At 36.9% G+C, this 27,742-nt stretch overlaps 2 protein-coding genes across 4 annotated transcripts; one reads left to right on the top strand and one right to left on the bottom strand.

Moving 5' to 3' along the window:
- Positions 1–36: 36 nt before the first annotated feature.
- LOC141596313 (cytochrome b-c1 complex subunit 6-1, mitochondrial-like) lies at positions 37–27,742 on the bottom strand. 3 transcript variants are annotated; one of them, XM_074416429.1, is made up of 6 exons: positions 27,732–27,742; positions 3,437–3,455; positions 2,290–2,338; positions 1,478–1,565; positions 394–483; positions 37–290 (listed from the first exon to the last, which is right to left on the bottom strand). In XM_074416429.1, coding segments are annotated over exons 3-6 (213 nt in total). In that variant the 5' UTR covers positions 2,292–2,338; positions 3,437–3,455; positions 27,732–27,742; the 3' UTR covers positions 37–257. The 3 variants fall into 3 exon arrangements, with proteins under 3 accessions (XP_074272530.1, XP_074272529.1, XP_074272531.1); XM_074416428.1 differs by lacking the exon at positions 27,732–27,742 and having other exon boundaries at positions 3,437–3,505; XM_074416430.1 differs by lacking the exons at positions 3,437–3,455; positions 27,732–27,742 and adding an exon at positions 3,341–3,365.
- On the top strand, positions 8,608–9,288 carry LOC141594615 (uncharacterized). The gene has a single exon (XM_074414621.1). The coding sequence runs from the start codon at positions 8,608–8,610 to the stop codon at positions 9,286–9,288; it is 681 nt and encodes a 226-aa protein (XP_074270722.1).

Here is a 27,742-nt window from a genome sequence, read left to right as displayed (position 1 = left end):
TGTTATGCCGACTTGAACAAGGGAACCCTAGAAATATTGAGGTACAACATAATACTTCACTTTTGGTTTAAAATGCAGATGAAGCAAAAAGTATCACAGATGTCGGATTCTGATTGTTCGAAAATGCCAGATCAGGCGCATCATTCACTATTATTAAAAAACAGGGTTCAAATTGGTCAAAACTTTGTCTCTGTTGAAAAACAAAAGTGATAGGGAAACCTCAAGCTCCCACCATCCAATATGTGCATAGAACATCATCATTTCAGCTTCGCGAATAACCTGTTCGCAACCTATTTTCACAAGCAAACATAACCAACATAAGGATTCCTGTCGATAGTCGGCCTTGAAAAGTCAATAAATTGGTTTTGTGAACAAGCTAATAAGGGAGCTTACACATTCATCAATACAAGAATAGTAGTCGAAATACTGTCCTGTGCAGTGCTTACTCCCACTTTCATCATCCTTGATTCTCTTAACACATGACTGCATATCAGCTCACACAATGTAAGAATGGCGCCCCTAGTTTGTTCATCAAAAGACCCCAAACTCTGCCAAATAAATCATTTAGAGACCTCGAACGGTTTGTATCTTTGAAATTGGATTTTGTTGAATTAATTACTCTCAAGACACAACTGTTCCTGGACTTTTAGACTTGCCGTGTTTCCTAGTTATGTATTAACTGAATATTTCTGAAAATATACTTTTCTACAATTTCAAAAAAATAAGTTGAGAAGAACACACCCTACATATACAAACGATCACTCTCTTTAATGATGGTCAAAATAAACATCTGTTGACCACCAACGTCAAATGAGGTCAATCAATTAGACCTAGCAACAAAGGCCGATCACTCGCTTTTTAATGTCAAAATAAACAAACCCCCTCTGTTCACAGGTAGTAAGTTAGTAATCCAACCCTTGAAATTCACTTTCTTCCCCAGTGTCATAGAAACGAACTTCAACAATATTCCACTAGGACCCGCCTTCAAAACGTAATAAAAAAACAAAGTGCGAAATAATGATTAAAAGTAACACCAGGTAACCCTTGTACGTTGCCTTAATATTGGTCATAAGCAACTAGAAAAACTTATATTCGGCTGTCAAAATATGCTAAAGTTATATACAACCACCAATCCGTTACCACAACTTAGACTGAAGACCTGTAAGAAAGTGTGAAGAAACACACTATACAGCATATTTTTCCCTAATATCCAATAATCAGGACTCGACTAGAAAATACCCCACCAATTTTGTTGATTTTATTTTATTTTATTAGTTAAACAAAATGTTCCTGATTATGCATTTCGTCCCCTCGTTATAGAAAACTGAATACAGTTGAATAAAAATTCAAAGCAAATAAATGTCCCAAGCCAAGTTAATTTGGCTCAAATTCACAGAGGCTAAAAAAAATATTAAAGAAGCAGGCAGAGTAAGGAATTGTAAGTTCCTTAGGGTTCCAAAAATTCAGCAACATTAACCTGGTAGTTGAGTAAAGATTTCACACATTTGGGCTTGCAAATGCTTTCTTCAAGTTCCTTCTTGGGATCAATAGGGTCCTCGTCAGCCCTGCAGATAAAAAATGGAAGGTTTCACTTCTATAAAAAGTATAAGAGGTTAGAGGTATAAAATTGCATATGGTTGTAATGTGGAGGTCTGTACACGAGACACACCCTCCCTAACCTAAAAGAGACAGGAGCATTTAAAGTATTGGGTAAATATTGTTCATGCAGCAAAAATGGAACTTCCTGCAGATCTTTTTCTAAGTAATGCAGTGATGACGAGCATCGACCAAAATAAAGAAAGATGGCTAGCCAAATTGTGCTTCGAACATAGTCGGTATGAAGGGTAACAGAAGCACAAGTATAGACTGTTTTGAATACAAATGTCTACCATTAAAACAAGTTCCAGTTGAGGTTTTTTGTCCCAGGACCGACGGCTTGAAAATTGAGATGAGAATCTTGATATTTTAGACGTGATGAAAGCATCAAAATTTAACTCAAAAAATTGCTTTTACCAAAAGATTGGCTTGAGCAACATAAAAAAAAATTGAGTATAAAACAAATAACCAATACAAATGAACTCAAAATTTATAGACCAAAAACAGTGAGAAAAGATTAATAGACCAAATCACCTAGCTTAAGCAAAAAAAATAAAAAATAAAAACTCGATACAAACAAAATACAAATAAAGGGACACAGAAGTAACTAATCCACCGAACATAAGAGGGTCTATAATACAACGCTACAATGATATCAATTAGGTCATGCAGAAAAAGAGATAATATACTCACATTAGATATTGATGTGTCTGTAACTTTAATTAGCACAAATAGTTCTTTCCTGCAAACACGAGGTACAATTGTATTACTACAAAATCAACAGATGCAATGATAAAACGATAAACAAAGTGGATACATGTATTGGCATACAAGGTGAAGTACAATAAAATTCATGTTTAAATCAAGTCACTAGTATGTATTACATCTTATCATGATAGAAATGCAACGAAATGTGCAACAATCATCAAGAAACTCCAGAAGGCAAGCGGAATACAACAATCGCACAAAAACACATACTCCCTCTGTGCCAATGGATAGTTTACGTTTACTTTGATTTGCGAGGGGAAATAAAGCAAACCGTAAACTACCGGCTAGGATGGAGGGAGTACATATAAGGAGCTTCATAAACGAAAGGCTACTATGAAAGCTCCAGTCTTAACTTTTCACCAAATCAGAACGCAAACTCAACCCGCAAAATCATGAAAAATCACAATGCAGGCATATTCTAAATTCACGGGTACTAGAATTAGAATGTATCCAACGCGACACTGCACGTTAGAGAACAACAATCGCATCCAAATATCCATATCGATTCTCTCACCCATTCGTTTTTTCAATAATCAAATAGCTATCAACAACACCTATACTCCGCTGATTAACACACCTCTCATCAACAATTTAATCCGTAAATTACACCGAAACATCGATAAACCGTAAGTAACACTAAGCCCATGTGAATCCGTCTATCCCGTACGAAACGAAACATCAAAGTTGAATCACAAGTGCATTATAGTCCAGAAATAACATAAATCCAAACCCAAATCAAACCCTAAATCCAATATCCTTAATCATATGACCTAATCAACCAATATCAATAGCATTAACCAATTTAACATTAAAGTAACTACTACGATCATCGTGAATATTACAACAGCAACCAGATCCAATATCCTTAACTATTTTTACCAGGAAAAAAAAATGAAAATGCGAAGCAAACAATTACAATACAAATATGAAAATGAACAAGCTAATAATTAGGGTTTGAATTGATGAGAAAGATTACAGCACAGATTAAGATTGAATCAATGAGATGAAGATTAAAATGAAGAATTAATAAAATTTGGGGAAGAGAAAAGTCAATTAAATTAGGGAGGTATACCTTTGATGTTAGGTTTCAGCCTTCAGGTGAAAAACACTGCGTTTGGTGAAGTAAGAGATTATGGACCTGGTCTTGTACAGTTTATACACTTATACGGGTTCCACTTGCCACATTTGGTGTTAAATTAGTTTTGACATAATGCACGGTACTTACTACTTAGTTTAATATCTATCTATAAATATAATTAAAAGTCTCCTCTAAAATAATTGAAAAAAAGGTCTAGGGTTCCGTCTAACGTTTCTTAGGGTTTTTTCCTTCTACTCGGGGTTCCTCTCACGTTTTTTCGTGAGATTAGGCGATCCTTTTGTGTTTTTTGTGCGCTATTTGTTTCTCTATGCAGGTACCAGGGAAGAGTAACACGCGGGGCTTGTCTCGGAACGGGAAAGGGATAGCTGATAATGAGGAATAAGGGGAGCAACCTGTGTTTGTATGGGACGACGAAGCGGAAGGAGGCAAATCGAATGAACAGTTTATGCTAGTGGGAAAGCTTTGGGCGTCTAGAGCCATTAATATTAAGGCTGCTGTCGAAACTATGGTCAGGCTATGGAATCCATCGAAAACGGTGCTTGGGAATGTTGTGGATGCGAAGGAGAAAACTTTCGTCTTTAAGTTCGATGGAAAGCGGGATAAGGCACGGGTTCTTGAAGGGCAGCCATGGCACTTTGAGAAGTTTGTTTGGTGCTTTAATGAGCCGAATCGAGAAGGTAAATTATCAGATGTCCCACTTGTTCATTTTCCAATATGGGCTAGGGTTTATGATTTACCAATTTCGGGTCGATCGAGTCAGTCTAATCTTCGGAGAATTGGTGAATGCTTGGGCACCTTAATGGAAGCTTATAGTGGCCAGAATTGCGAGATTGATAGGGCTGTGCGAATCCGCATTATTCATGATGTCAGACAACCTTTGAAGGCAGTAGTACCTATCAAAATGAAGAATGGGCGGGTGGTCAGTTTTGATGTGAAATATGAGAGGCTTCCCATTTTTTGCTATGGGTGTGGGGTAATGGGACATGGAGAAAAGGACTGTGACAATGGACCTTATGAGGAAGGGGAGTTACGGTTTGGGGAATGGCTTCGAGCATCAGCTTGGAAGGTTACTAAGACAAAAAATGAGAATGCGGGTAAGGCACGAAGGGACCTGAATGCATGTTTTGATGAGGTTAAAAAGCGTGAGGAAGAACTAGATATTACACAGATGATTGATAGACTGAAATCTATTGCGATAGATTTTAAACAGAAAAAGGCGGGGGAACAGAAGCTAGGTTACGGGCAGGGGGAAGGGGCTCTTCAAGAGACTAATGGTGGAGAAGCTGTAACGGGTGAGCTGTTGACTGTACATGGTGAAGTAGAGGAGTCGGGGAGGCGGTTAAATGGGGGCGAAGTGATGGTGAGTGGTCATGAGGAGGGGGAGCTGACTAGAGGGGGTGGAGAGGAGGTGACGAGGAGGACGATGGAAGGAGGTGATTGTAGGGGAGAGGAGGAAGGAGGGGACGAACGTGAGGGGGGTCTGGAAGCAGGGGTGGTGTCGAGAGCTAAGAATGGTGGGGCAGGAGGTAAAAAAAGAGAGTGGAAAAAGGTGGCGAGGGAGGGGAGGATGGTGATAGAGGGTGAAGGGACGAGGGTTCTGGGAAAACATGAAAGAACAAGTGATTTCAGTCTTGATGGGGAGAAGAGGCTAAAATTTAATAACGACGGGGGCGTCATTTTACCTGAGGCGGAGGTTGAGGGAGCTCAACCCCGCCGGTCCCAATGAGTCTTTTAAGTCTCAACTGTATGGGCTTGGGCAACCCCGACACGGTCACTGCCCTGCGTGCGTTGGTGCGTAGGGAGGCCCCGACCATGATCTTTCTATGTGAAACGAAACTTTGTGGTCGTGATATGAGGAGGGTGCGGAAGAAACTGGATGGGTATGATGGAATTGAGGTTGATAGCATGGGACGATCTGGGGATTAGCCTTCATGTGGCGTAGAGGGCTTGACTGTGTCTTTGTTTCGGCATCAGTCCATCATATGGACTTTCACATTCGGGAAGGGGAAAGAGAATGGAGAGTGACGGGTTTTTATGGGTGGCCAGCTGTTACAGATCGCCACTTATCCGGGGATTTGCTTCGTCTATTGCATAGCCAATCCACGCTACCTTGGGTTTGTATTGGGGACTTTAATGAAATTCTCTTTTCGACGGAAATGAAAGGTGGGAGTCGGGCACAGTGGCAGATGAATAATTTCCAAGTGGCAGTTGATGGTTGCGGCCTCAAGGATATCGCGTGGGAAGGGTACCAATTTACTTTCGATAATGGTCAAGTGGGTGATGCGAATAGACAATGTAGGATTGATCGAGCAATGTGTACGGAGGATTGGCTTGACTTATTTCCGTATGCGAAGTTACATCACTTGGAACGGGAATGGTCGGACCATGCCCCAATTAAATTAATTTTTGACCGAAGGGAGATTGGGGGAAAGACTAGGAGCAGATTCCGCTTTGAACAAATTTGGGTTGGTGAATCGGGATGTGAGGAGGCTGTGGAAAGGGGAATTGCGAGGGGGCACGGGAATTTGGTGAACGGGTTAAGGGAGTGTGCTCGGGAATTACAGGCTTGGCGGAAAATTAGCATTGGCAAAATTAGGCGGGACTTGGAAAATAAACGGAGGCAACTTGACAGGCTTAATGTGGGGAATAGAACTGAGAGTGAGGTCAAGCAAAGAAGGAAACTGGTGGCAAAAATTTCAGAGCTATATCGACAAGAAGAGCAATACTGGCGACAGCGGTCTCGTGCTTTATGGTTGAAGGATGGAGATCGCAATACAAAGTTCTTCCATTCGAGAGCGAGCGAGCGGAAAAGGAAGAATTATATTGGTATGTTAATTGATGACGATGGTCGAACGCGAACGGGTCAACAAGAGGTAGCGAGGGTAGCTAATGACTACTTCCAGGAGCTCTTTACATCGTCTATGCCCACTGAGTTTGATGAAGTTCTAGCTGGTCTTGAGGGAAGAGTTACGGAGCGGATGAACAGGTTTCTTAAAGCGGAGTTTAGCGAAGCGGAAATTATTGAGGCTCTAAACCAAATGCACCCACTGAAGGCTCCGGGACCGGACGGAATGAATGGACTTTTCTTTCAATCATACTGGCATGTTGTTGGACAGAGTGTGATGTCTACAGTACTTGGCATTTTGCGAGGTGATTTGTCGGCTGAGGAAGTTAATAAGACTAACATTGTCTTAATTCCAAAGAAAAAAGCGTCGGATAAGATAAGAGACTTTAGACTGATCAGCTTATGCAATGTTGTCTATAAGTTAGTCTCGAAAGTCTTAGCCAACCGTTTGAAGCTTTTCTTGGGTGATATTATCTCGGAAAATCAAAGTGCATTCACGCCGGGCCGTCTTATCTCCGATAATATCCTAATTGCTTTTGAGGTTTTCCATCATATGAAGAATAATAGGAACGTGGAGGGGCATATGGCTATTAAACTTGACATGGCTAAGGCTTACGACCGAGTTGAATGGGGCTTCCTTCACCGCGTGTTGGTTACTATGGGGTTCGATGGGGCTTGGGTGAACCGGGTTATGGAGTGTGTCTCAACGGTTATGTTCTCGGTTTTGATTAATGGTGAGTCATCTCAGGAATTTCGGCCGAATAGAGGATTGCGACAGGGAGACCCGCTATCCCCATACTTATTTCTCTTGTGCGCAGAGGCATTGTCCAATATGATGCGAAGGGCTATTGAGCACGATACTATTCACGGTATCAAAGTGGCACCCGCAGCTCCCTCCATTTCTCATTTGTTGTTCGCGGACGATAGCATTTTTTTCATCCGAGCTAACGTGGAGGAAGCTGACATCGTGAACGGTATTTTGAGGAAGTATGAGGCAGCGTCAGGCCAATTGGTGAGTTTAGACAAGACCATTGTATCCTTCAGTAAGGGTGTCCCAGATGGCCGGAGAGCTGAGGTGGCGGGAAGGCTAGGTGTTAATATTGTAGAGGAGCAACCGCGATACCTCGGGTTACCCACTGTGATTGGACGGTCGAAGAAAGTGATCACTGACATTATTCGAGATAAACTTTGCAAAAGATTACAAGGATGGCGCGGGAAGATTTTGTCTAGGGCTGGTAAGGAGGTTCTTATAAAGGCTGTGGCCAATTCACTCCCTACCTATGTGATGAGTGTTTTTAAAATTCCGGCGAACTTTTGCGAAGAATTAAGATCGATTGTGTCACGATTTTGGTGGGGACATGATGAGAATAAGAAGGGGATATTTTGGGTTGCGTGGAATAAGATGGTGAGACCAAAGGGCGTTGGTGGGCTCGGGTTTAGGGACTTCAGGCTCTTTAACTTAGCCCTCTTGGGTAAGCAGGCATGGCGACTTACCACCAATCCAAGCAGTTTATGGTCCCGGCTGATGAAGGCCCGGTATTATCCCGAGGGAGAATTCTTGACAGCCTCGATGGGAAACAATCCCAGTTACACCTGGCGAAGCATTTTTGAAGCAAGGTCGGTTTTGGAAAGTGGACTAAGAAAGAGGATAGGGGATGGGAATGACACAAAGGTATGGGGACATGCTTGGCTTCCTCATACTCAGTCAGGTCGAATTATTTCTCCATGTGCACCGGGTAATGAGGGGATGTGTGTTAGGGAGCTCATGAGAACGGACGGGTTGGGATGGGATGAAGAGAAGATTGCTCACTTACTCTTGCCTTTTGAGCGAGAACGGATAACCAATATATGAATCAGTTCGCAAAGGCAAAGCGATATTTGGTTTTGGGGGAAGGAACGGTAGGGTATTTATACGGTTCAGAGTGCGTATAAGATGTTGGTTGGTGATGTAGGCGACATGGTGAGCTCGTCTGATTGGGAACGTGGTAAATGGCTTTGGAATCGTTTATGGAAGGTTTCGGTCTGGCCCCGCGTTAAACTCTTCTTCTGGCAAATGTGTAGTGAAGCTCTAGCCACAAAAGCAAATATCGCTGCCCGGATAGGAGGTGAGTGTCTTTCTTGTGTTTTTTGTTCTTCTTTTATCGAGTCGAGTCTGCATTTATTTCGAGACTGTGGGGTGGCAAAATGGGTTTGGGAAGAGTTGGGAATTGAGCATGGTGTAAGTGGTGAGAGTGGTGACATTCGGGAATGAGTGGAGGGAGTGTGGAAGGAGAGAAGTGAGGCAGAGAGTGGTACCTTTATGGTGGGATGTTGGGCTTTATGGGAACACCACAATAAGGTGATTTTCGATGAGGCAAGGGTTGACCCGGATGGTGTTGTGAGACGGGTAAGGGATGTTCTTAATGAAAGAGTGGGAGCTGAGCTGACTTCGACTGTTGCTAGAGGAAGACGAGGAAGAGATGAGGCTGGAGAGTTGAGCAATGGAGAGGGGTGGAAAGCGGCGACTGATGGCTACGTTAAGATTAATGTGGATGCGGGTGTGAAAGAGGGGGAGGGAGTTGGGACGGGGGTAGTCTGTCGGGATGGACGGAGTGAGGTTCTCTGGGGTTTATCCACCGTAAGAGACGTGTGCTGGAAGATCCACGAGGCTGAAGCCATAGCTGTGCTTGACGGAATGGAGGAAGCAGTTCGTAGAGGCATGCGTGATGTGGAGGTGGAGAGCGATAGCTCAGTTGTGATCGAGGCTTTGCGGTCGAAGAAACAAGGACGCAGCATCTTTTATAATATTGTTGAAGACATTCTTGCTTTAAGTACTCAATTTCAGTCGGTTAGATGGTTACACACTAGTCGTATTAACAATTGTGTAGCTCATTCTCTAGCGCATTTAGTTCCTAGAGTAGCTGGTAGATTTGTGTGGTCGTCTGGTTTGCCACCATCGGCTAACGCTGCTGTTTTATTTGATCGTTCTTTAATAAAGTAATGCCTTCGGGCATCTTACCCTCAAAAAAAAAAGTCTCCTCTAAAATGGCCAATAAACGCCATGTGGACAATTCCACGTAGGACTAAAAAAGCCAGCTGGATTAAGAGTATAACACATGTCATACGCGTCATCACCCACTAAAGCTTTCCTAACAGTTAAGAAAGGAAGGAACGCAAAACAAAACATGCGTTCCTTCATCTCCCTTCTCGCTTATCTTCATTACAATCTGGAGAAAACAATTGAAAGTTCATATTTAGTGCCCTTTAATTCAAATTGATCGGCATCCAAATTATTCACAATCAGAGTATCTAAATTAAAGAAAGCAGTACATAAATCGGCTCTTTATCTTCGTTCTCTTCGTATACCTCTGTCCGAAACCGACATCACCATTATTCACCATCAAATTACACCGTTATTTGTTACCCAATATTTCATCTCTATTATATATACTACCTCTTTGCTAATGGGAATTTCATGCGGGTTAGTACTCTGCTTTCTTTGTTTGATGTATCATATAGACATGTAAACGGATTATTGTCATTCCTCTATTTACGATGGTCATGAATACTTTACCCATTAAAAATTTATATGCCTAACCAAATTACCTCACGTTATGTAGGTTTTATATTCAAATTGATTGATACTCATCTCGGTTTTGAAAGCAAAATCACTCACCATTTGTTACTGAATTAGTTTGCATAATCTAAAAACGAGTATATGTTATTGTTTTTATTTTCAGGGAAACGGGTTCTTATTATTACTGGAGAAATTTTGAGTTTGCTCATATTATATGCCACAGGTATATCTTCTCATCATCTATAAAACTCCACTTATAGTGTGTGTGATTTTTGGTTACAATTTGACGATTGCATCGCGTTTTTCCTGCTCTTTATTTTCACTGCTTTATTGTAATTTGTTCTTATTTGTTATCGTTCCACGAAGTCCGCTCAGAATCAGTCCGAGAATAATTGACTCCAATAATTAAGATTGTTGTTGGATATGGATTCCTAAAAAACGACTAAGGTACTACTACTTTGAGTTTCTACATAATTTTCAGTTTTATAGTCGATGTTTTTGCTTCAAAACAATATAGATGTTGTTGCGGTTCGCTATCATAAAAAAATGTGAGATTTTTGAATGATGTACCAAATGAAAACTAGAAAGTTGAAGTTCAGATCTTAAGAATGTAAGAGTAGTTAATAACAGATTGAATTAGAAGAAAGAATTCAGGGTTCCATAGAGTTTGGAGAGATACCAACAGTGAAGCAAACTCAAAGAAAACATGAAGAGTTAAGTAGTGAGGAATGTGAATGGAGAGGAGTTTATTGGCTGAAAAAACAGAGATGGGTTGGAGATTGAAGAGTAAATTATAATCTTAATCTAATGTTATTGCAGTTGAAATTGAAATGTGTACCATAGAGTGTCTAAGAGTATGATTTCTGAAGAGTTAACCATAAGATAAGGACCTAAACTTTCGTATTCCGTTAAGGACCTAAACTTTAATTTTATATAGTTAAGGATCTCATGGTTGGCTTCCGTCACTTTTGCCGTTATCTTGACATTATTGTTCAGCAAAACACTGAACCCATTGAAAAACTTTTCACAATTTCCCTTTCACGCCTTCACTTTATCATCCTCTTGGTTGTTTTCTTTTATTCTTCTTCTTCTTCTTCTTCTTCTTCTTCTTCTTCTTCTTATTATTATTATTATTATTATCAATTCCATCAACTTATTTTCAACAGATTTAAAAAAATTTTGCAGTCTTAGTTATAACCTCATCTCCTATTTAAATTTCGTAGTGCAAAAGGTGATAGCGTTTGAGTTAATTAATCACTCGCAAGTTTTTTGTCAAATAATTTTCAGTTTGCCGGCGTAGTCATTGATTCTTGTAGTCCTCCGTCTCAATCATTTGTCTGTCTTTGATTAAAATACCCCCTCACAAATAATAGACACTAAAAGGGCAAATAAATGATTGGCACAAAAGGAGTATTTAACAAGAGTTTTTTTGCTCTGTCTGAATAATGAGCAATTGAGCAACATACTTTAAGTCGCCACTAGATTATAGAAAGCGTGCGTTGATGAATTTAGATTGGGCGAAGAGCTTTTGATACGGAATATCGGATATGACTGAACCCATTGAGGTTGTCATTGTGGAGACTTGGATGCATAGCCATGAACGAAGAATTGAGAAGTATGAAGCAAAGGCATAAGGGGTACTGGGTACATGTTGACATGCAAGAGGCCGAGCTAATGAAATGATTTCCAGATTCATGCTTTTTTTGTCCTAAAGGAGTATAATTATTGAGATAACGGAAAAGTTAACGGATTCATCAACTCAATTCCTTAACTGTGCAAAATTAAAGTTGAGATCCTTAACGGAAAAATATGTGAAAGTTCAGGTCCTTATCTTATAGTTAACTTGATTTCCGAAGATGTATTTAGAATGAATTACCTTAGTTAAGGATTTGTCATAATTTCCACACCTAAATCAGATTCGGTATCTGGTTCGGGATTCAATTTAGTATTCGATTTAGGATCCAATTTAGGATCCAGTTTAGATTCGATCTGTATCTTAGGATTTGGATTGACTCCCGAATCTACTGTCATCTGATCTGCTAGAAACTGTAGTAATTGATTCAAATCTTCACTCTTGGTCAATGAATAAGACTTCCAATTGACTCTCACTTCTTATAATTTGGGAGCTCTTATGAAAGCTTGCGAGAATGACTTCATTTGGGGGGATACATCGATAGTGATGTGCTCTAGAGATGGCAATTCTAGGTCTTCACCACAATTTGAATTTCCTACTAATAATACACACACTCCATTTTTTGGCATACATGTAGCCTAATTTCTTTTAATTTCTCTTAAGCATTTAAACTAATACTTGTAGCAGTTTTGGTTGTGTTTGGTGTTAATAAGATTTGACATGGACCTAACCTGCATAACAGGTTATCTATATTTTCTGTTGTATACGAAAGCTGGATTACCAGCACAGTAGCCGAAAGCACAAAATTACCCATATGGAGACAAACAAGTGACTGACAAACACCAGCAGAAATCGAAATAGGGCTCAAGGGGATGCATGCGAATAAAACCCAACAGATCGAATGGATATACCGAGGAACACAAAAAACCAGATGCAAAACGGGAACAATGACAACAGCCAAACCATGACGGAATGATAATACGATTGAGGACTTCGTCTGACAGGAGTCGAACATTAACAATTGACAAATTGGGGATATAATTGAGAATTGGTGGATGTATTGGGGAACCAACTAAGGGGACGGAATGACAACAACAGAAACGGGATGGAATGACAATACGATTGATCAATTCATGAGGCAAAATTCGATCAGTTAGGGTTCCCAAATTGGGGATCTAATGCGAAATGCAAGAGGAATGGGAAATATAATATGTTATGTGGTTGTGTGCCTATGTGGTCAACGTGTAACAAAATAAATTGAATAGTTTAAATTTTTTTCGTTTTTTTCTCATTCTCTCAAAATTAATAGACTAAAACCATCATGAAACCGTATACACCGTACCGGTATTACCCCACCAATACAACTTCTAAAAAACCGTATCATATCATATATACATTAAATCATTTCCAATAAACGGAAAACAATAGACAAAGAACTGTGTCTCCTATCGTACCCATATAAAAACACAGTATCAAAGTTTTTCGCTCAACTATAGCAAAAACAAACTAAAATTGGCCGTCAAAAATAGACCAACACCATTACGGTTCTAAACCGACTAAAAAATAAAAGTAAATAAACAAACACCGAAGACTAAAAAAAAACCCCCGTGATTTCCACGGGTCCCAAAACTAGTTCTTATATAAAATTACTTATATAATAGTGCTATCTTATACGTAGTTGTTTACATTTCTCATCATTTTATTTTGCTTTGATAAATAAAAGCAATAATTGAAAATTAGTTAAGAGAATTGAGTAATGAGTTAAAATGTATTTTAATGAAAATAATTTTATAGCATAAAGCTAATGAGTTTCAATTTATTTATTTTCAATTTTTTTGGTCACGAAAGTAATAACAACGATTTCTAGTTTTGGTTTTATACGGAATATGAGTTAACTCGTTAATAATAGCATCAGTAAAAGATTTAGCAATTTATAGTTTGGGATATTCTACGGTGTACCCTTGTGGTTTTTGGTTTTCTACCGTGTACCCCTCCTTTTTTTATATTCTATGGTGTACCCCTAAACTCTATACATTAGTCTATACCATGACCTTATTTATTGTCTTTGCTAACTTAGTTTTTTAAATGACCTATTAAATCGTCTATTTATTATTCCAATTACTCGATAACTTACTCATTTACTTATTAGTTCGTCGAATTATTCATTAGCCCACGAGATAGTATACGAAACTAACTAAAAGTTCAAAAAATCTCCATTATCATGTCATGACTCATAACATATGTTTTTAATAGTAGTTGGTGCTTATTAAAACTGATTTATGATGTTTCTCATATACAATGGTGATACAACATTAATAAGTTAGAATAAAGGTCAAAGTATCGACATTTGATAGTGATAAAGTTAATGGAGAGTTAAACGAGGTTATGATGGAGAAAAACTAAAAAGTTTAGGGGTATAATGTAGAATTAAAAAAAAAGGGGGTATAACATAGAAAACTGAAAAACTCAGGGGTACACCGTAGAATATCCCTTATAGTTTTATATCAACTTTATTTTATTTTTGTTGAGTCCTCCGCAGCGGGCTTATAGAATTAGGTGCATGAGACCGGCCCACAAGCAAGTGAGGTTCCATCCTGAAACCAATTGGTGATAGGAGGAGTAGCCCACTTACTTATAAGCTAGTCCCCTCACTATTATTCTACCGATGTGGGACAATGCCCCTCACACACATATGGGAAGAGACCTCAACAATCTCCCCCTTTCACATGTGTGTGTGCTGGCTGAAACTCCCTCTCACTTGGCGCTACTCCGCACCCGACACAACCACGCGTCGGGCCGACCAGGCTACTCAGCACGATGCTACTCCGCATCTCTGGTCAACCAAGGGAGAGAGTCCAACGGTGGTGCTACTCCGTAACCACGACGCTACTCCGCGCCATCTCGAGCACCGTCACCACATCGCACCTTGCGGTCCCAAGCCGAACCATCGGCTCTGATACCACTTGTTGAGTCCTCCGCAGTGGGCTTATAGAATTAGGTGCATGAGACCGGCCCACAAGCAAGTGAGGTTCCATCCTAAAACCAATTGGTGATATATAGGAGGAGTAGCTCACTTACTTATAAGCTAGTCCCCTCACTATTATTCTACCGATGTGGGACAATGCTCCTCACACACGTATGGGAAGAGACCTCAACAATTTTAATTAAAATATTATAGCTTAGAGTTTAGTGAAATTAATATAATTTGACGAAAAGATAAATTTTAATGAAAATATAATAGATGAATTAAATTGTAATTGTTATTTTCCTTATTTAGTGAATAAATATAATTATCATTAGTTTCCTTTTTTGAGAATATGCATTTTGGCGGGAAAATGATAGAGATCACCTATTCATTTAGTAAATAGGGGATTGCTTCATCCAAACCAACTATTCATCCGTCATCCGTTTCATTCGTTACACTCGTCATTCATTTAAGTCGATTTTTTATCCGTTCGGCTTTTTATCCGTTTTTAAGATCAGATGGCTCAAATTTTGATAAGATGCGAGCGAAATTAACATATCTACTCTAATGGAGTAGTATATTATGAAGCTTTCCAACCCCTTAACAAATCAACTGTGTATTCTCAATCGTGAAAAAACACTCCAACACTAGATACATCCGTTTTGCAGATGTTTCTCTTAAGCGATACCATATAAGTTGTGGTTGAGTTAGTTTAGAGGTATGTGTTAACTACTAGATGCTTTATTTTTTGTTGTAGGTTCACTAAGTCTCCAAATGTGGTCATAAATTCAAAAAGGCAGGAGGAACGTTTAATTGACTTCGACAACATTTATAATCCCCTTATAAGAAACGTCGTATTTTTAATCTTGATGGGTCAGTTTGTGTTTTCAAGAATTCGGGCTAGGTCAGGACATCTCGGGGTGGGTTGTTTTCAAGGACTCAGTTCAGCTTGAAAAAGTTCGGTCGATTCGGGTTTCAGGTAGATGTGGGTCCTTAATTTGGGTTCGGGCCGGGTAATTCGGATTGCGGGTTAGAAGTTGTAAAAAGCAAGATTTCCCCCACTCGCAACTTTTTTATGCAATCTCATATCTCATCTTTTTTTCTTATTTACTAAAACAACAACCAAATGAGGTCTCATGTTGATTCTCACATAGAATCGCTGATGTAGTAGCCCGACAAATTTCCAGCAATTTTTATATGAAAAAACTAAAGTAAGGTGCATTGCTTCCTACATAAACACAGATCACCAAAATTTGTGAGGGACGTTCTTTCAATAAAGGGGGCGTTTGGATCAACAAAGGGAGAGAGAATGAAATGAGGAAAGGGAAAAGAAGGGAAATGAATAGGTGACCCTTAGATTATATTAGTTGTTTGGTTCATATCTTATATCTTATAAAAAAAAAAAAGAGGATAGCGCTGTGACATGCTTTTCTGCGTGCTTCTACCTTTTGCTTACGTCACAATTTACGCAATTGTCATTTAAGTGTTGCTTCCATCTTCTGTATCCACAGCTTCCCCATTTTTCCACAGTATTACTGCTCCCTCTCTCTCTTGCGCCATTATCAACCAACATACTCGATTAGTCCTCTCTTTTAATCATTAGTGGATTCCTTCAACAATCTCGTCCTGATTTTCAGTGGTATCATCAGGCATCTGGACTCATCTCCACTATTCCTCTCTTTTGTTATCTTATTCAAACCACCATTAACATCTTCCTATTTTCGTCACGATGTTGCTAACTTTTGTCACCGCCCCGATTTTCAGTGGTATCACCGCCAGCCATCGTAGGTACCACCTTATACTACCGATTCTCTTTATTGTTAATTAATGGTTATATTTACTCTGCCTTCTGAATTCTATCTCTCCCCTTTTCTCTGTTGTTATGTATTTTCAAGTTTACTGAAAATTTTCCCCATATTATGATATTAACATAATAAATCAGTTGATTTATCTACTTACGCCAAGCGATTTTCCCTTGGATGGGGTTTGGTTTTGTTTGCTTGCTGTCACTACATAGATTGTGTGAAAGATCATGGAATTATGGTCGAGTTAATTACTAATCAAAATTGCTGTCACAAGTCACAACTATTGACTACCGGTGATTGATGAATTACCCCAACTAAAACTCTACTCCTTTCCATTCGTATTTGTCCATCGTGTTTTGATTTTTTAAAGCTTGTTTGTAGTGACCCCGTCTTATGCTTACAAAGGTGGTAGTATGGTACTACGTATCACTGTACACTAAATATGTAACAACTCTTTTATTAGTGTTATGTGTGACGAGAGTGATACAAAGTTTTTATATTGATCGCTTAGCATGTTTTTGGTATAATCTTTAAGAAGGAAAGTATACAAGTTCGTGTTAGTGGATTAGGTATTGGTGAAGAGTAAGGCGATCTTTCGAAGAGTCTGACAAGTACTATGGTATTATATTAGCATCAACAATATTTGGTAGTGTACACACATCTCCTTTGTTCTTTAAATTTGGTCACTTAATCATTACAGATTCTTATGGCGCTTGTGATGTTTGCAGGGATCTACGATGTCATTTATGAACCAGAAAATAAAAGCTATGGAATACACGGGATGATAAATGTCTCGTTTTTTAATCGATGCACAAACCAAAGCCTACATGATCAATACAAGTTGAGAGTAATTTGTAGTGTATTGGTGTTATATAAGTGACTTGGAATTTACAAGTATAAATACCTGAGAAGTTATTGATATTTAGAGTAGGTACTAAATCTTACTTTTTTTTTTTTTTAATATTATAGGGTATGTATTGGTTTGGCGTTTCATCGGAGAACTTTTTTTTTTGCTTTATCTTACTTTACTGCCTATTTCTTCAGTTCGCTATATTAGCGACATAAATTGATTGCTTGGTTTACTCACTTCCGCTATCCACTGATTATCCCTTTGAAAATTGTAAATGCAGTTCGATTTTACTGTTTGAGATTGGGTTAGTCTGCCTGCTTGCTTGATAGCTGGGAATATGCGTAAAACATGTAATGTCTGATTTTGAGTAATTGTCTGTTTAATACGAAACGTACCACTATATTCTGAAAGTTTCATAGAGATAATTGTTGGCAATGGGTTATTTACACTCACAAAGTATTTAAGGAATTGCCTCCACAATATTATAAATTTTCCCGAGAAATATTTCGTTTTGATTTTGCTGATAATATTGACTTCTCCCAAGTAAAACTTTGTTGATTTTCTTGAAGACGAACACGAAATAGTCAAAATAATAATTGTGATATTTTTATTTTTGAATAATTATGATGAAACAGAAGGAACTAGTGTAGACCCCGTGCATTACATGCACGGTATTTATAAAGTTTTAGTTTTTAGTTTATTATTATTTATAGATTATAAATTGACAATTCATCACTTTTGTAACATTTCTCATTATTTATTTGATTTGAGAGAATAAATTAAAACAACAAAATTAATCAAGAGGTTTATGTAGTGACATGAAATGTGTATTTTAATGAAAATATTTTTTTACGCGAAATTAGTGATATTATTTTATACTCCATTTTTTTTTATATCTTCCCATTTATCAAAATCTCTTTTCTTTCATAAAATATCATTTCAAGCAAAAAAGAAGTTATATATGTACTGTCTAGGAGATCAAGAGAAAATAAATGGGAAGACTAAAAATGGAGGGGAGATTTTTTTTAATAACATACTCCCTCCAATTTCATATGTTGTTCCCTTTTGTTTTTTGCCCAAGAATTTGGACCACACAATATACATGACCTCACATGTAGTTGATGTTTGACCACACAAACTTGTCCAAATAAGGAAAGAGAGAATAACAATGAAATTGGACGGAAATGGAAAGAGGAACAACATATGAAATTGGAGGGAGTATATTTTAACTACACAAAGTCAACGACATTTTTATCAAAAAAATCTAGAAACAATTCCTCTATACGACAAATCTTTGTAGAATGTAAATTATATCAAAATAGGAAAGTAAATAACAAATCTTTGTAGATAGTAAATTATATCAAAATAGGAAAGTAAATAAGAGTTAATTATATCAAAATAGGAAAGGTGTTTTTAGGCGGGAAAATGTCAAGTTTTTCCTATTTATTTAGTATATAGGGGATTATAGAAGCATATCAAAGCTTTGGAGTAGTATATGGTATTAAGTACATCTCCATTACAAGAATGATGTGATTATTCCCCAACAAACAACTCTTGGTGCAGGCTAAATCAACTCATTTTATAATATGGATAATCACAAATTGATTATTTACTTTGCCGATTTTGTTGGCCACTAGCCATTCCTTTAATTTTTTGCTTCAGTGTTTGACAAACCATCTTGCACGGACTTCTCTTACAACTATTTCACAAATGAATATCAATTTGACGCTATCACAAACTAAGTTTTGGAAGGACGCATAAGAGTCATTGTTGTCGATAGTTTTATATGTGGATTTTTTTTTTTTTTTTGCGTTTTCAGATGCTATGCTCCTGAGTTTTTGTTGCGGTTAAACATGCTTAGATAGAAACTAAAATTGAAAAATGTTAAAAGGTTTGAATTTTAAAATCAACTACAATTAACGTAACCATCGAGAAAAGTTGGATATCGCGCGTGTGGCGCACGCGCAGATCCCACTAGTATTATTACATGTACAAATTGTACTCCATCCTTCTTTTAGGGTCGCCCTACATAGACACCCTCCAAAAAATAAATTATTTCAAAAACTTCATATACAATAAAATATGTGGACAGTCTTTTTTATATGACTTTTTGAGTTAGGGTTAATAAGTTATGAGTTATGACTTTAGAGCATCCTCAACCATGAGGAATAAACTCCTCAACAAATTAAGAGGATAATGGAGGAATAAAAGTGCTCCAACCATGAGTTTAGTTCAGCGAATTGTTGTGGAAGAAAGCGATGTGCGAAATGTAGAGGAATGAAACGCGCAAAGCTGAAGGACAATTTTCACTGCAATTGCATAATTTTATACAATTAAATGTTAAAAAGTTGTGGGACCCACTTTGTAAGGAGTACTAGTCTTAAACCCGTGCAAATTGCACGGGTTGGTTATTTGAGTTTTGTTATTATAAAAGTTGTAATTTTTTACAGTAATTAATTATGTTTTTTTAAGTTGAATGTATTTATAAATAAGTCATTCTCTTGTAGTTGTTGATGTTGTCCGCGTTGTAATTGGCTGAGTAGTTGTCATAGTACGATATATTATTCTCTTATAGCTAAGAGCGGCTTTATAAAAAAAAAAACCTAGACTTATACTCCCTCTCATCCACTCCAAAGGTAACATGGACCCACTTTTTGTGAGAGGAAAAGTGGGTCCATGTTATCTTTGGAGTGGATGGAGGGAGTATATAAAACCAATTTTTTAAAATTTTAGATAATACTAACATTTATTTGACCCGTTTTACATGTAGTACAATTGTTAGTTAGTGAAACATGATAAAGTCAAAATTGTGACCCGTGTACGTGTAAAATGATTTTGTCGAACTGTTAAATAAACTTGTGATATTGCATATAAATATATATACTTCGTAATAATTAAAAAGTAAATGATAACTTTATATACTTCAAATATTGTATCAATATAAGATGCACTATAAATAAATAACGTTATTTATATAACAAATATAAAATGTCACAATTACCACATTAACTATATGATTATTGCTAAAATCTGTTTTAAATCAAAGTTTACCAAATATAGTCAGTATAACACTTTGCGTGTGATAATTGATCAATTTAGGATTTCGTATAACATTTGGATATTAATATATTTAAAAAAAACGTTTATTTTAACTAATATCATGTAGTACTAATTAGATAATTATAAGAATTAAAAAATAACTATGTGTTTATGATTAAAATTATAGAAAATAAATATCCGTAAAAAGTCGATATTTTACTCATTCTGACATTAATCCGACCATAACCTGTATGAAACTCGATCCATATAAACCCGAATAAAACAAACCTAAATAAATCTAACCCGTTTTTTTTTTACTAAACTCAAAATGACAAAACTCGTAACCCGTCTGCCAACTTCATTTGACGGGTCTAAGTCTCCCTAACTTACAATACCCTCTTTCAAACAAAAACCCTCACTAAACAGTAAACACTTCACCAATTCTAAAATAAGTCCAATAGTAGTTCTATAAAATTCATAATTTTTGAGAAACGGGTTTCAAAGAACTCCATAAACATTTGGCCATATATAAGTTAGTGCACAAATTCTCTAATAAGATTGTTTGACATAATAAAACGGGCCTTTTCAGTGATAAATTATTCATTTATTGTTATCAATAAAAGAAATTTTTAATCTTGACCAAAAAAAAAAAAATTTAATATATATGTAACACCGTCTAACTCAATAAATACTGAAATACTAAAAAAATTGCACTTGGCTAAAAATACCAACCATAAGAAACTTTATTCACGCCATAGAAACAATAAATCTTGCTTAAAACGAAAATTATCCGTCCTAAGTGTAAAACGGGTTAAATACTACCACATGATGGTAATAAAGAAAAACCTTTTAGGATTATTTAGACAATTTCCCATATAATTTGGTAGATATTTAATCCGTCTTAAACTTAAGACGGATAGTAATCTTCATAAATAAAAATTTGTGTTAAATAAATATAATTTTTGTGATAACAGTAACTCTCCTTTAAGACCGTCATATAGTAAAGGACGGGCCCAATAGAAGAATTAATCCATTAACACTAATAATATGAGAATAAAAAACAAAATAAATCCCAACACACTCTCTGACTTCCCTTCAAAATTAATCTCATCAAACTCATCGCTAGTTCGCCACCCCATCCCCACCACTTCCTCCGTCCCTGCCCCACCAGCGTTGCAATCACAAAAACAACACCTTTTCGCCCACTATCTTCACTCTAGGTACTATCTCATCACCGCTCTATAGAAGAACGTCGACGACAACGATTCGGTATTTTTCTTCCGAGCCACGATGACGAAGATAGGTTTGAATATAATGATTATAACTTGATTACACATGCATTTATATTGAAAACTTATTTGTTTTCAAATTAGTATTATAAGTTTCAGATTTTGAAATTAAAATTCAATAATTATAACTTTGACGAGTTGTTAGTTTTAATTTGAATACCGGTGTTTTTATGTTAAGAATTTTGAATTTTAAGTTGAAAATTATTCATTTGAAATTATTTAAGCATACTACTAGTAGTTAACTCAACTTTTAACTGACTCATGAAAGTTTTAAAATTTTTAACTTTGAAACCCAGGATTTTAACTTGAAAATTTCAAGTTTTTATTTTGTTTCTTTTCATTACCAGTTAAGATTAATTATCGCTTAAAGTTTTTAGATATTAACTACCAATTTTACTTTGAAAACGGAATGTCTTAAACACGAAATTTATGGCTTTGAGATAAATATTTGTGCGGAGCTACGCAAAGAGGATAGTCGACATATGTGGTCGGATTTAATCGGAGATTGTCATTCTAGGTGAGTAGGTGGTATCAAATTATCAATGGTGGGATGACATGCAGCTAGGAGGCAAACAATCGTGGGATGAAGTTGGTTTATTGAGAACTATGTGATTTTCTTTCTCATATTGGACTTTTGATAAATGGGCTGGTCTTATGTTATAAGACGGCCTTATATAACAATTTGTGTTGTATTTAAATATGTAAAAAAACCCTCATAAAATTATAAATCCTCACATTCCCTCATTCCTTGCCTTCCGCCGCTCAGTGATCACTATCATGTATAATTCCAATACTCCGTGTATACCAATGTTTCAATATTTTCATCAGTTTCTTTCTTCCTCCCTTCTCCATTTTATTCCAAAAACTAATAATTGTTCCAACTAAATTATCACAAAATTAATTACCCAATAACCCACCTATATATATTTAAGGAGAATATTAATAATCAAGGTGATTAATGATTTTTTTTGTTTGTTTTTAAAAAATTTAATTGACTAATTTGATAATGAAGATACTCCCTAAATATATTTGTTGTATTTGTTTAATTAAAAAAGGCGATAAATGTATTTGTTATATATTGGCCCCAAATGCCCAATATATATTGATCGCCTTTGTATTTTAGTCCTTTTTATCGCCTTTTTTTATTAGTCCCATTTTGCTAGGTTTAAATCTTGTTTAGTCCTTTTTATCAAATATATTTGTTTTTAAAATTAATTTTATCGTCTTTTTTTTCCTTGAATTTTTTTTGAAGCAATTTTTTTTCCAGTTTTATTCCGTTCTCTTTTCTTTATTTTTTAAAAGCATTTGTCTTTTTATATTTTTCCATATTAATAAGAGTTGTACTATTAATAATATTCTACTGTTAATATTTTTAGGTTTGTACTATTATGATTATTCATATTGAGCAATTAACAAATCAGATGGTCTTAATTAATTCCTAGTACGTACGTGGTTGCTGAAAAATAGGAATGAAAAATGACCTTTGAAAAGTTGGCTTTCAACCATAGAGCGACACCTGAGCTTTGTGCTTGTTCTTTTAATAAAGAGGATTATTTTAATGGTGGTTGTATTTTGTTAGTTAATTTATCTCAAAATTTTATTTTTTCTAATAACTAATATGTAATTAAGTTTTTTCCAAAAAAATAATTACACCATAATTTCTATTTTTTTTCTCTACAAATAGGTAATAATATTTGATATATATTGACATACTTTTCCTTTTCTTCTTTCTATGATTTACTTTACTCTATTAGATATCGTTTTTCTAATGGATGTTTAAAATTCGTAATTTGTGGGGTAATTGAATAACATTGATAAAAACGATTATATTGATAACTGACAACTGACAACACATAAATAAAACTAACAAAAAATAAAGCTAACACGTAAATAAAGCTGACGGAAATAAAGCTAACACATAAATAAAGGTGACAACTCATGACAACGACATATATTAGACTTGAAAGACTACCGTTAACATAACCACGCCACTAATTAATTCCTTAGTCAGTGGAATAACCTTCTGATGAAGAATCCTTTGGCTTCCATAACTCCTCCTCAATATAACCGCAATAAATCTCGTATAATTTGATCTTCTCAAGCGGGCTTGCGAATATCTCACCGGTGGCCATGCATAGGTGATGTATAGTTAACATAACCACACCACTAATTAATTCGTTTTTTCTATAATAAAACCGAAGTCGATTAATTATCGAGTTGAAAACCCGAACAAATTACGAAAATAGATTTTAATGTAAAAAAATGTGTGGGGTATGTTAAAGTAAGAGAGATAAATGATGAAAGAGAGTGATGAGGAATAAGTGTAAATTATTGTTGGAGGAGTGTTTTGGTTGTAAATTGAAAAGTTGAAGAATAATGAGCTGGATGAGTGAAAAGTGATAAGAGAGAGTGAGATGAGGAGGTGTAAAAATTATGGTTGGAGATGGTTTAGTGTTACAAAAATAAATATCACTATCCCCGAACCAACCCAAACATCTATTTTTTGGAGCTCAACTTTTGAAAACTTTGACAGTAAACGTAAACATAATTATAAGTATTAGACTTTGAGTATTAAAACTAACATATTTAATTTTGTTAGGAAAATGTCTTTTGTAAAATAAAATTTTCTGCCGAAAAGAATCGTGTATATAAGAACAAAAATCCGGTCAAAGTGACGGCTCGAAGATCACCCAAAGTACATGTTACTTTTGAGGTTAGTTGGATCCGAGGAAGAATGTTAGAATACTAAGGGGGAGTTTGGTACGGGAAAGGGTAAGAGAATGAAATCAAGAAAGGGTAAGAGAGGGAAATGAATGGGATCACCCATATTATATTTGGGTGTTTGGTTGACAATTAGAGGGAAAGGGAATTAAAAGCCAACATCCACCACCATTACTCACCACCTGCCACCATTATCTACACCGACACCACCACAAGTAACGGCGCTGACGATCTTCCTCACGGTACCCCACGGCGAACCTAATCACCGCGCCTCACGCCCTCAACAAACACAACAATCCCGACCCCAAACACCTTATTCATTCTAAAAAACTCCACCACAACTCCTCCCCCACCCCTTAAAACACCAGATCTGGTGTGGCCGGCGTCGGGCAGTTGCAGTGGTGTGGCCGAGGAAGGTGTTGGTGGTGGTTGGTGGTGGTTGGTGGGGTGGGAGAGTTACTGAAGGTGTTGGTGTGGTGTTTAGTGGTTGAGGATATGGGGTAGCGTGGACAGGTGGCGTCGCTGGTGGTGGTTGTGTCGGCGTCGCTGGTGGTGGTTGTGTCGGTGTGGTGGGTGTAGGGTGTAGGTGGTAGGTGGTAGTGGTTGACGGTGTGAGAGGGTGTGGTGGGTGTTGGTGGGAGTGGTGGAAATAGGGAGTAAGAGGAAGAAGGGATTATGGGGTTATGGGCTTACCCAAGGGGGAGAGGGGTATGGATTAGAATGGTTTTGGGGGTAAAGGGGGGGGGGGGGGGGTATGGGTTACCCTTTCTTTGTGTCAAACAAACAACAACAAAAGGAATCAACCATTTTTATTCTCTTTCCCTTTTCTTATTCCCCCCAACCAAACGCCCCCTAAATAATATTCGTGGATAATTAAATTCATACTAAATGTTAGACAACATCGTGGATCGGTTTCGATCAATGACATTAAAATCTAGGAAATAATATTCTCTCCAACCTTACTCAATATTCATTGACATGTATCATGTATACACATATTACACCTACATGTCAAAGGGGAGAGTATATACATTAACACACATAATTATCATTGCATATCAACACTTTCACACATAAAAGAAAAGTTAAATGCATTAAAGGTTTCTTTCTTCACCAAAATTATAAGAAACATTAAAGTAATGGTTTTATTCTTAAATGGCAAGGGGTTTGCGAAACGTCGCTTCTAATTTTGCTAAACGTTGCTCCTAATTTTACTATTTTGCCCTTTGCTACTTTATACACCATCACTTCCTTTATTTTCATTTCCGTGTTCAAACTATTTCCGCTTCAAAACCCGCTTCAAAAAAAACAAGAAATTCAAATCCGCTTGAAAAATAACAACAAAAATCGGAAAAAAAAAAGCAGAAAAACGGGACAAGAAAACAACAATCAACACCAACAACAAATTCCCACCCACGAAATGTTTTTGTTAAAAAAAGGCTTAAACGTGTAGAAAACATGAAATGGCATGGGCCAAAACGTGTAGATTACATGTTTCAGCCTGGGCCAAAAAGTGTAGACTACATGTTTCAGCCTGGGCACAAACTTGTTTTCTACATGTTTCAGCCTGGGCCAAAACGTGTAGACAACATGTTTCAGCCTCGGCACAAACGTGTTTTCTACACATTGGAGCCAATTTTTTTTTTTTATTTAAATGACGAAGTCTTAGATAAATATTTACGCTTATTTTCGTTAACTATGTTTTAATTAACTTGTACCAACAATTTCCGTTAACTATGTTTTAATTAAAAGCGACAATGAGTGAGAAGAAAAACAACGAAATTAAATAGATGATACGATTAATAATCAATTGTTCTCAAATTGCATATATATTACTTCAGATTCGTTTCCATTACCAAAAGGGCTGTGCAACAGACCCGAATAAACATAAGACATCCAAAGAGTGAGTCTTTCAGTATAAATGTCTACATAATGAGCAATGTCATCATCGCGAAGTGACGACCATCGACTGTGTATCGGTAGAAAAAACAATTGAAAAACATACCTCCATCGGTAGTTGCTGTCGTACTAGGGTGACTACGTCTACATGTTCGACGCCAGATTTATTACGGGTATTTGACTTCCTCGGAGGACCACGACATGTTTCAACTTTTTCAGGTTCTTCAACAACCTCGTCCTCTGGATACAACTTACTGAATAGTGTCTCAATAACATCTCTTTGGACAGAAACGTGAGATTTCCGAACTTTATTGAAAGTTCCTCCATGACATAATTAGGGCTAGAACGATGATGACTAGATTCCGTGTAAGCTAACCTTGACCATAAACCATGTATATCATTTGGATGAATTTTTCTACCTTCCGCGACCGTTGCATGTAACTTACAAGCACACAACAACTTATGAGTGGTCCATATTGTGCAACCACAATACTCCTCCAAGTAACAACCCAAATCAGTCCCACGATTATATTCCACTTGCATTGCTTCAATTGCGGTCCCCGAAACTCTTCCACCCAACATTGAAAATATATTCCCATAATACAAGTTACTGACAACTCTCTTGCTTATAGAATCTTCCAGAGTCTTTCTGATCTCGATATGTTGCCCGTGCATCATAACATCAACCCGTTTCCACAAGCTGTCAAGAGTAAGTTCAGCTGAACCTAACCACATCTTCAATTGAGAATACGTCGGCTCAACTCTAGACGAAGTTGTGTTACCAAAATGAAGCACCAAATTAGTAAAACATTTGCCAAACATATGGATTTTATGCCACTATGTCAACTCAAGATAACTGATAAGTGCAGGATGACTACAATATTTCTTTTTCAGCTCATTCCACTCCAACTTACATTCATCAAACATTTTAGCTTCAATAAATTTTCTCCAAGCGCCATGTGCTACCGCTTTCCGAAAATTACCATTCTTTTCCAAGATTGTTGTTTTGGCCTCAACTGCATTGTAAATGGGAAATAGGCACAGAAAATGATAGGACGTGTGAAATACTTCAGGGAGTGCAGAAATTAGACCACGCTCGTGATCAGTGACAAAGACCTAAGCCTAAATGCATGTCTAACCATCCCAGGTTTCACATGAGACTGTCGATGTTGCTTAATAAATTCTTTCTGTTCATCAGTTAACTTTGCTCTAAGTGTATGACCTTCAAGATAATTTCCAAAATTATGATTATGAAACCCGCACTTAGGAACAATTTCTCACCCACCAACTCTTTTATTTATCACCTTACTGCAAATGGACACTTTAATCTCTTCGTTTTTGACTTTCTTTGCGGTTTTTCGGGATCCTTCGCATTATTTTTGTAAGGTTTACTACGCTCACATGCAACAATTTTATACGGAGGATTTTTTTCCATGTGATATTTATATTTTATCAAGCGAAACCCCAACCCATAAGCAACATCATTAATATGATCAAATGCTTCTTCGAAGGTGTGAAATGTATAATCAAAGACAAATTTATCACTATAATCAATACCGTCTCCATCGGCTTCCTCGGCATTTTCCTAAATTTTAAATAAATAACGAATTGTAAAAAAAAATGGTCTAAATGTGTAGAAAACATGAAATGGTTTGGGCCAAAACATGTGAAAAACAC

This window comes from Silene latifolia, chromosome 8 (assembly GCF_048544455.1).
Source record: "Silene latifolia isolate original U9 population chromosome 8, ASM4854445v1, whole genome shotgun sequence".
Lineage (NCBI taxonomy): Eukaryota > Viridiplantae > Streptophyta > Magnoliopsida > Caryophyllales > Caryophyllaceae > Silene > Silene latifolia.
Note: the sequence above shows the minus strand (reverse complement) of the source record. Positions and strands in the feature narration are given on the sequence as shown.